The sequence below is a fragment of the Rutidosis leptorrhynchoides genome, chromosome 1 (assembly GCF_046630445.1).
Source record: "Rutidosis leptorrhynchoides isolate AG116_Rl617_1_P2 chromosome 1, CSIRO_AGI_Rlap_v1, whole genome shotgun sequence".
NCBI lineage: Eukaryota > Viridiplantae > Streptophyta > Magnoliopsida > Asterales > Asteraceae > Rutidosis > Rutidosis leptorrhynchoides.
The window spans coordinates 652,552,645-652,561,888 of NC_092333.1; the positions used below are offsets into that span (position 1 = coordinate 652,552,645).

A 9,244-nucleotide genomic window follows, 5' to 3' on the forward strand; every position below is an offset into this window, starting at 1 on the left:
TGACCCATATATGGATATAGAAACTACCCATTGGCCTTGACTTTTGCGTCATTGATCAAATGGAATTCTGTATGCTGCAAAATTTCACTGCGCACACCTGTCCAACAGGAAGAATTTTCTTCATGTTGCTTGTGGTTTATAATATATTTCTAGTAAAGTTTACTACTTAGTACACGATAAATCTTGTCTTGAATCGAGGAAATTGCAGTTCACCTTCCAAAACGATATCTTTAATTTGTCTTCCTCTCGTGGAATTCAACATGCTACTAGATCAGTTTTAAGTACGTAGAAACACATCCCTTAATGGATGAAGTTTCCTGTGACTTTCCAACATGACAAATATGATATTCCAATATTTAATTATTTCAAACAAGTTTAGGGTAATACAGTAATATTCTACCGTTTACGTGAGAGGAGATTTAGATGTGATTTCCACCGATGGCACTCCTGAACGTTACGTGATTGGTAGGTAAGTTTGGACATGACTTGCAACATATTGAATGTAAGCAGAGGTGGCAACATGGCCGGGTCAGGTTGATCCATGAACAACTTTCTTATACATTTGCCCCCTCTAATATATATAAATTATGCATGGTTACAAAACAACATTAGAATGATAACAAATATCTAAATCCTTGAATAAAGCAATTGACTTTTTAACCTAAGTAACCCATATCAGATAAAAACAGATATCATCAACCCATAAGAGTATAAATGATAATAGTCTTGCTTTACTGATTACCAATACCTTTCATCTTGAAAGAAGAATCTTTGAACAATATAGGTGGAATTTGTGTAGTTCGCTAGATTAATTTGTTTATGTATTCAATTCAATGAATTACAAGTTGGAACATCAAAAGGTCAAATTTTGACATAAAGAACACATGCATGGAAAAAGAAAACACTTGAATTTGAAATTTGTTAAAGCAGACATAGAGCATATATGGTCTAAAATTGTAAATGTTGTTTAAAGAAACACTATTAGTTATGCACATGATCACATCCAAGATTGACTACTTTTTTTATATTTCTACAATAATCCATAATTAATTCAAAAATTACACGTAACCTCTTGAGATATCAAAAAAATCTTGTCCAATGTGTATATAAGTACATAACTGTACCACTCATCTTAGCATCAACACATTGCACAAACACTTGAGAGTTAAGTTGTTAAATTAAGAAATCTTGAATTCACCATGTCTATCTTTTCGACTTGCAATTTTATGCCCCATGCAAATTTGATGCAATCTAGAGCTAGGTATTAAAGATTCATTATCTCTGTAAACCTTCATGCAAGCTAATTAAGTTCTAAATATATACTGATGGCGCGTTTAATTTTGTTGGTTTGCAGTTTAAAAACACCAAATGAAACTCTAGGTATGCATACTATACATGATACTAATAACCGGCCCTTGTTCTATATATGGATAGTTAAAAAATCATTTTATCATTAATTATGACTAATTGCAATGTGTAAATCTTGTGCAGCCCCTGTCCGCTGCACTAAAGTTGCTCGTAATGTGAACTTAGAGAAGTTGCGCCATAACTATTTGTTTCCCGAGGTTAATTACTTGATCTTATGATATATTTATTTGCAGCATTGTGACTTTAGTATGTGTATCACTTTGTTTATTATACTTTAACTAGTACTCCATTTTCATTTAATTTGCATCGACTATAGATAGAGGCAAGGGAACGTGAACATTTGAAGAAGTTCCCTGATGCAAACATCATAAGGCTCGGGATTGGCGATACTACAGAACCAATTCCTGATATTATAACTTCAAATATGGCTGAGGTAATTAGATGAGTCACCAATAAGAACACTGTAATAAATGTTTACGTTTGATTTTATATCCATACACTTGCTTAATAAATATAACCATATGGTTCAATCATCTAATGGGCATTTATGTCTGATGAATATTGCAACCTTTGTTTCTTTGCAAGTGTTTTAGTTAATGTTAACTAATTATTTACAATATATTGTGTATGAGATCTCCTAATATATGGGTTCACGTTCTCTTATCTTGCAAGTCATGAATGATATTTTACATATTTTACATCATGTGATTAATATTCTAGTGTTGATTCTTATGAAGTATGCACTGGCTCTTTCGACACGTAAAGGATACAAAGGTTATGGTGCAGAACAAGGGAACAAAGTAAGTTTATGTCACAACTCACAATAGATGAAACTTTGTGCTATGCATACTATGAGTTTTTACAAACATCTTCGATTCTTAAGTTTCTTAAGATACTAAAACAAATTTAATTTTTGACATTAAACGAACGTGCTCATTTACAGGCTTTAAGGAAAGAAATAGCAGAATCATTTTACAAAGATATGGGTGTAAAGGCTACTGAAGTGTTTGTATCGGATGGATCACAGTGTGACATATCTCGTCTTCAGGTTCTATTTCTTAAACTCTTAAAAAAAAGATATTACAGTAAAAACATAGTTAAATCGATCAACTTTAATTTTTACAATTTTAAATGCAGCTACTTCTCGGGTCGAGTGTTTCAGTCGCTGTACAGGATCCCAATTTCCCGGTACTGTTATGACATACTTGCTATTTCTAAAAATACCCGAATTTTGATTAAAAAATATTCATAAGCTATGTTTCATAAGTTTATGACAAAATCTATGTGTTTGACATAACAGGCTTACATGGATTCAAGTGTTATAATCGGGCAGGCAGGGGATTTTCTTGACGAAACACTAAAATACAAAAATATTGAATACATGACATGTGGTCCCGAAAACAATTTCTTCCCAGATTTGTCAACGATTTCAAGAACCGACATTATCTTTTTTTGCTCCCCAAATAATCCAACGGGCCATGCAGCCTCTTATCAACAGTTGACTCAGCTTGTGGAATTCGCTAGGAAGAATGGATCGATCATTGTTTATGATTCAGCGTATTCAGTTTATATAACGGATGAAAGCCCAAGGTCCATTTATGAAATTCCTGGTGCAAGAGAGGTAACTTAATTGTTTCATCCGCATGCATATTTGAATATTTAGTTATTTTGAAAACTAGTTCGTTTGACATTAAAAAGTCAACCATTTTTTTCTCTCAGTTTTCCATCTTATATTTGTATCATCTGCAGTGTGCTATTGAAATTTCGTCCTTCTCGAAGATAGCTGGGTTCACAGGTGTTCGTCTGGGCTGGACCGTGGTCCCTGATGAGCTATATTACTCCAACAAGGTTCCTGTCATTAATGACTTTGACCGCATCGTGTGCACTTGCTTTAATGGTGCTTCAAGCATTGCTCAAGCGGGTGGGCTAGCATGTCTATCCCCAGATGGCTTCAAGGTCTGTTTTATGCTCCTTGTTGTGGCTTGCAAAATGGGCGGGTTACGGGTTTGGGCCAGACCTGATTTTCCTATAGGTCTGTTAGGCCCGTCAACACCACTATTTGTAAATGATTAAAATTCTTGGCTGATTTTTTCATTTCTTCCTGATCAACCCATTTTACATGAATTTCAATACAAATTGACCCATCCATAGGTAAATATGTCAAAATTGGCCATCTTTTCTATGGAACCCATTTCATCTGTTTGTCACTCTTTTTCAGTGATGGCAAAATGGGCGAGTTATGGGTTTGGGTCATACATATATTTGTAATGGGTCATTTAGGCCCGCCAACACTATGATTTGTCAATAATTTATTTTAGCAGATAAATGTACTCCCTATAAAATAAGATTTTAAATATTTTAATTTCCAAAATAAGAAATCAGAACATAGATAATTACACATTTGAGAATTCTTTGGGTGCGTTTGAGTTTTGACCCGTTTGACCTGGTTAGCCAAGTTAACCTGTAGCTGACTTTTAAAATTTCTACCTGTTCAACCCATTCTACATGAATTCCAATACAAATTGACCCATTCATAAGTGAATATGTCAAAAATGATCTTTGTTTATATGGAACCCATTTCAGGCAGTGATGTCTGTGGTCGACTACTACATGGAAAATGCAAAAATCTTGGTGGAAACATTTACTTCACTGGGGCTTGTAGTATACGGTGGTGTAAACGCACCATACGTATGGGTACATTTTCCAGGTTCAAGATCATGGGACATGTTTTCAGAGATTTTGAGGAAAACTCATATAATTACAATGCCAGGAAGTGGTTTTGGACCTGGCGGTGAAGGGTATATAAGGGTGACTGCTTTTGGACGAAGAGAAGACGTATTGGAAGCTTGCGCTAGGCTGAGAAGTGTTTTTCTGTAAATACAAGGCTTATGCATATCTGATCATGCATTCGAGTTGACATTGTGTGATTGATTAATTGTGTGATCAGATACAAAGTACATGTACTTAGTAATTATAATCGTTCTGTAACCGTGAATAAACTAATAAAATCTACTCTATTACTAATTATATTATGATTTTTAAAATGAGAACTTGAAGCTGTTTAAAGCTTACTATTTACTATATGCAAATAATATGTATGTATGTATGTATATATGATGATGATAGATGAGCTATCATCATCATCATCATCATCATCATCATAATCATCGTACATACATACATACATACATACATACATACATACATACATACATACATACATACATACATACATACATACATACATACATAGTCCAACTACACCATTACCCATTACCAAAGACTTCGAAACTGATTTACAACCTAACTCGGTCGTCACACATCGATGGGTCTATGAAGCTAGCCAACCTGTCCTAGAATTATTGATTTCATGTTGTAACCGCCCTCTGGAAGAGTCTACATGGGGAAGTTATAATTTAGTGGCTCGCCAATTTACTGCATTCCGTCTTAAGGACAAGATGTTTTACCAGGAGGGAAGTAAAAGTCCATCATTGAAAGTGGGGCAGCTGATTCTATTTTTGGAAACTAGCTGAATCCTCACAATCAAATCAATGGATGATTAGATGCAATCAATTTAATTAATGTCTCCCCAGGATATTAGGGAGTAGATTTATGTCCTTAATTTTAGTATTTGAATAGTATAAATTTAAATAAGAGGCTAGTTTTTCATCATCGTCATCCAGATTGTTTTTATTTTCGTGTTCTTGTAATCGGGGATGTGCCCCTCTCGAATTGGGCTACTACCCTGTGTTTCCAATAAAGTCTAGCCTATTTTCATTTCTATAAATTCCGTTTCTATCAATCAGATTAATAACATTGTTTTTCCCCAAAATATCAACCCACAAGAGTAAATGATAAAAGTCTTGCTTTATTGATAACCGAGACGTTTCATCATGAAAGAAGAATCTTTGAATAATAGGTGGAATTTGTGTAGTAGCTAGATTAATTTGTTTATGTATTCAATTCAATGAATTACAAGTTGGAACATCAAAAGGTCAAATTTTGGCATCAAGAAGACATGCATGGAAAAGGAAAACACTTGAATTTGAATTTTGTTAAAACAGACATATATATATATATGGTCTAATTGTTCTATAAACAAACATTGTTAGTTATGCACATGTTCACATGATCACATCTAAGATTGACTAATGTACATGTTTTATTTGTACAATAATCCATAATTAATTCAAAATTCCACGTAAGATATCAAAAGAATCTTGCCTGATGGGCATAAAAATACATCATTTGTACCATTCACCTTAGCATCAACACATTGCACAAACACTTGAGAGTTGTTAAATTAAGAAATCTTGAAAACATCATGTATATCTTTTCGACTTGCAATTTTATGCCTCATCCAAATTTGTTGCAATATAGAGCTTGGTATTAGAGATTTCATTATTATTTCTGTAAACGTTCGTGCTAACAACGTTATAAATATAAACTGACAACGTGTTTAATCTTGTTGGTTTGCAGTTTAAAAACACCAAATGAAACTCTAGGTATGCATGCTATACATGATACTAATAACCCATTTCTATATGTATAGTTAACAATTCATTTAATGACTTATGGCTAAATGCAATGTGAAAATTGTGTGCAGCCACTGTTCGTTGCACTAAAGTTGTTCGTAATGTGAACTTAGAGAAATTGCGCCATAACTATTTGTTTCCCGAGGTTACTTATAATTAATTATTCGCAACATGTATGTGTGCAGTATATATTCTGTTGTTTATTATGTTTAAACTAATGTTCTGTTTTTTTTTACAATTGTAGATAGCAGCAAGGGAACGTGAACATTTGAAGATGTCCCCCAACGCAAACATCATAAGGCTGGGGATTGGTGATACCACAGAGCCAATTCCCGATGTTATAACTTCAAATATGGCTGAGGTAACATGAGTCATCATTATAAAAAGTACTACTATGTTTACGTTTGATGATTAATATTCTTGTGTTGATTCTATTGAAGTATGCACTAGCTCTTTCGACACGCAAAGGATACAAAGGTTATGGTGCAGAACAAGGAAACAAGGTAAGTTAATGATGTCATAACTCACAATAGAAGAAAGAACTATACAATAAACTTAATAACATATCATGAGCTCTTTATAAACTTATTCAATTCTTAAGTTTTCTAAAATACTAAAACAAAATTATAGTATAAACCTTTCACCTAAAGTGTACTTCATTCTCACCTAGTCACCTTTGGTTTTACATTAAACGTCGATGCTAAATTACAGGCATTAAGGAAAGAAATAGCAGAATCATTTTACAAAGATATGGGTGTAAAGGCTGCTGAAGTTTTTGTATCGGATGGAGCACAGTGTGACATATCTCGCCTTCAGGTTCTATCTCTTAAACTATTAAATAATAAAAATATTACAGTTAATAAACTTAGTTAAATCGACACACTTTAATCTTTAAAATTTTAACTCCAGCTACTTCTTGGGTCGAATGTTTCAGTTGCTGTACAGGATCCCAATTTCCCGGTAAGTTATGAAATTCATGATATTTCTAGATATACCTGAATCTTGATTAGAAATATTCACGATTTCATGACAAGATCTATGTTTTTGATTTAACAGGCTTACATAGATTCGAGTGTTATAATCGGGCAGGCAGGGGATTTTCTTGATGAAACACTAAAATACAAAAATATTGAATACATGACATGTGGTCCTGAAAATAACTTCTTCCCAGATTTGTCAACGACTGCAAGAACCGACATTATCTTTTTTTGCTCCCCAAATAATCCAACGGGCCATGCAGCCTCTTATGATCAATTGACTGAGCTTGTGGAATTCGCTAGGAAGAATGGATCGATTATTGTTTATGATTCAGCATATTCAGTTTATATAATTGATAAAAGCCCAAGGTCCATTTATGAAATTCCTGGTGCAAGACAGGTAACTTAATTGTGCTTACCTCAATAAGTTGAATTTATGGTCACACTTATGCCTGGTCAACAGTTCAGGTTGGGCCGGGTTGGGTAACGGGTTGAAATGGGTTTGGTTTGGGTCAGAATTAAATGGGCCTGAACGGGTCGGGTCTAAATGGGTTGGGTTGGGTTGGGTTTGAGTGTGACTCACACTTAACTTCTTTTTTCTATTATCTTGAATAAAGTTGTTTTGTTAGAATGTAACAAGATTCTACACATAGTTAAGTTGAAAACTAGTCCGTTTTACATAAGAAAGACAACCATTTTTTTCTTTCAGTTGTTGGTCTTATATTTGTATTATCTGCAGTGTGCTATTGAAATTTCGTCCTTCTCCAAGATTGCTGGTTTCACAGGCGTTCGTCTTGGCTGGACCGTTGTCCCCGATGAGCTATATTACTCCAATAAGGTTCCTGTCATTAATGACTATGACCGCATCGTGTGCACTTGCTTTAATGGTGCTTCAAGGATTGCTCAAGCTGGTGGGCTAGCATGTCTATCCCCAGATGGCTTCAAGGTCTGTTTTTCGCTCATTTTAGTGATGTCAAAATGGGCGGGTTTTGGGTTTGGGCCATGCATATACCATATCTAGTCCGGTTAACACCATGATTTGTCAATACTTTATGACACAATTAAGCCATGGTCCTTAATGTTTGTAGAAAATTTCATTGGTGGACCTAAAGTATTTTTTACGTGAATGACCCTAATGTTTGAACATGTTGCACCGTTAGTCCTTGATGTAACAACTGCTAAATTTTCATTGTTATTGTGCTTCACGTGAGTTGCACACATAGTCTTTTTAGTCACTTGCAGTATTTTGAATCTTAATTGATCGAAAAAAGGTACAATGTATAATTGACGTGAAATGACTAAAAAGACCTCGTGTGCAACTCATGTGATGTCTATAACAAATGGCAGTTAACGACTGTCACATTCAGGGACCACTGGCGCAACAATTGTAAACACTATAGTCATTCACGCCAAAAAATACTTAAGGTCTATTCATGAAACTTTGTGTAAACATTAAGGACCAATAATGTAATTTTTTCATAATTTTTTTTTTTCATAGAGAAACATTCTCCTATCAAATAAGATCTTAAATTGCTTTAGATACAATTCTAGGACATGAATGTTAACGCAGTTGAATATACTTAGGCTGCTTTTGACTCATTAGACATGGTTAACCAAGTTAACCGTAGGTGACTTTTTAAGGTAAATATGAATTTCAATTCAAATTGACTCATTTTTAGGTAAATATGTCAAAACTGATCATCTTTTTATGAAACTCATTTCAGGCAGTGATGTCTGTGGTCAACCACTACATGGAAAATGCGAAAATATTGGTAGAAACATTTACTTCACTGGGATTTGTAGTATACGGTGGTGTAAACGCACCATATGTATGGGTACATTTTCCAGGTTCAAGATCATGGGACATGTTTTCGGAGATTTTGAGAAAAACTCATATAATTACAATGCCAGGAAGTGGTTTTGGACCAGGCGGTGAAGGGTATATAAGGGTGTCTGCTTTTGGGCGAAGAGAAGATGTATTGGAAGCTTCCGCGAGGTTGAAAAGTGTTTTTCTGTAAAGAAAAGAGTTATGCTGATCGTACATTCGAGTTTGACATTGTGTGGTTGACTAATTGTGATATCAGATACAATCATACAAAAATTATAACCGCTCTGCAATGGTGAATAAACTAATAAAACATACTCTAATACTTATGATTCTTAAGATGAGAGCTTGAAGCTGCTAATGAGATCAACTGTATTTAAAAAGCTTATCATGTGCAAATAATATGTTAATAATATAATACGGAGTAGTATATAAGGTTCAATGATTTCTTCAACTATCATCATTATAATACATTACATAATTTATATATGTGACTATATATATACACACACATACATAAACCATCACAATGGCCCAGT

The 9,244-nt window shown here is 34.2% G+C and overlaps 2 protein-coding genes across 2 annotated transcripts; both read left to right on the top strand.

The window, feature by feature from the left end:
• The first annotated feature begins 1,155 nt into the window (after positions 1-1,155).
• LOC139885799 (aminotransferase ALD1, chloroplastic-like) lies at positions 1,156-4,375 on the top strand. Its single transcript, XM_071869550.1, has 10 exons — positions 1,156-1,261; positions 1,355-1,380; positions 1,492-1,565; positions 1,685-1,801; positions 2,106-2,168; positions 2,312-2,416; positions 2,506-2,556; positions 2,669-2,989; positions 3,118-3,324; positions 3,952-4,375. Exons 1-10 carry the CDS (start codon positions 1,200-1,202, stop codon positions 4,243-4,245), a joined length of 1,320 nt encoding a protein of 439 aa, XP_071725651.1. The 5' UTR covers positions 1,156-1,199; the 3' UTR covers positions 4,246-4,375.
• A 1,317-nt stretch (positions 4,376-5,692) lies between these two features.
• LOC139885800 (aminotransferase ALD1, chloroplastic-like) lies at positions 5,693-8,898 on the top strand. The gene is made up of 10 exons (XM_071869551.1): positions 5,693-5,754; positions 5,848-5,873; positions 5,975-6,048; positions 6,148-6,264; positions 6,344-6,406; positions 6,615-6,719; positions 6,813-6,863; positions 6,960-7,280; positions 7,620-7,826; positions 8,605-8,898. Exons 1-10 carry the CDS (start codon positions 5,693-5,695, stop codon positions 8,896-8,898), a joined length of 1,320 nt encoding a protein of 439 aa, XP_071725652.1.
• The last annotated feature ends 346 nt before the right edge of the window (positions 8,899-9,244 follow it).

Excerpts from the sequence above, each read along its gene's own strand:
- LOC139885800 (XM_071869551.1), top strand. The coding sequence starts at position 5,693 with ATGTATATCTTTTCGACTTGCAATTTTATGCCTCATCCAAATTTGTTG. Across the intron at positions 6,720-6,812 it reads GTGACATATCTCGCCTTCAG|CTACTTCTTGGGTCGAATGT; the intron begins GTTCTATCTCTT and ends TTTTAACTCCAG. Across the intron at positions 7,281-7,619 it reads AAATTCCTGGTGCAAGACAG|TGTGCTATTGAAATTTCGTC; the intron begins GTAACTTAATTG and ends TATTATCTGCAG.
- LOC139885799 (XM_071869550.1), top strand. The coding sequence starts at position 1,200 with ATGTCTATCTTTTCGACTTGCAATTTTATGCCCCATGCAAATTTGATG. Across the intron at positions 1,262-1,354 it reads TTGATGCAATCTAGAGCTAG|TTTAAAAACACCAAATGAAA; the intron begins GTATTAAAGATT and ends GTTGGTTTGCAG. Across the intron at positions 2,990-3,117 it reads AAATTCCTGGTGCAAGAGAG|TGTGCTATTGAAATTTCGTC; the intron begins GTAACTTAATTG and ends TATCATCTGCAG.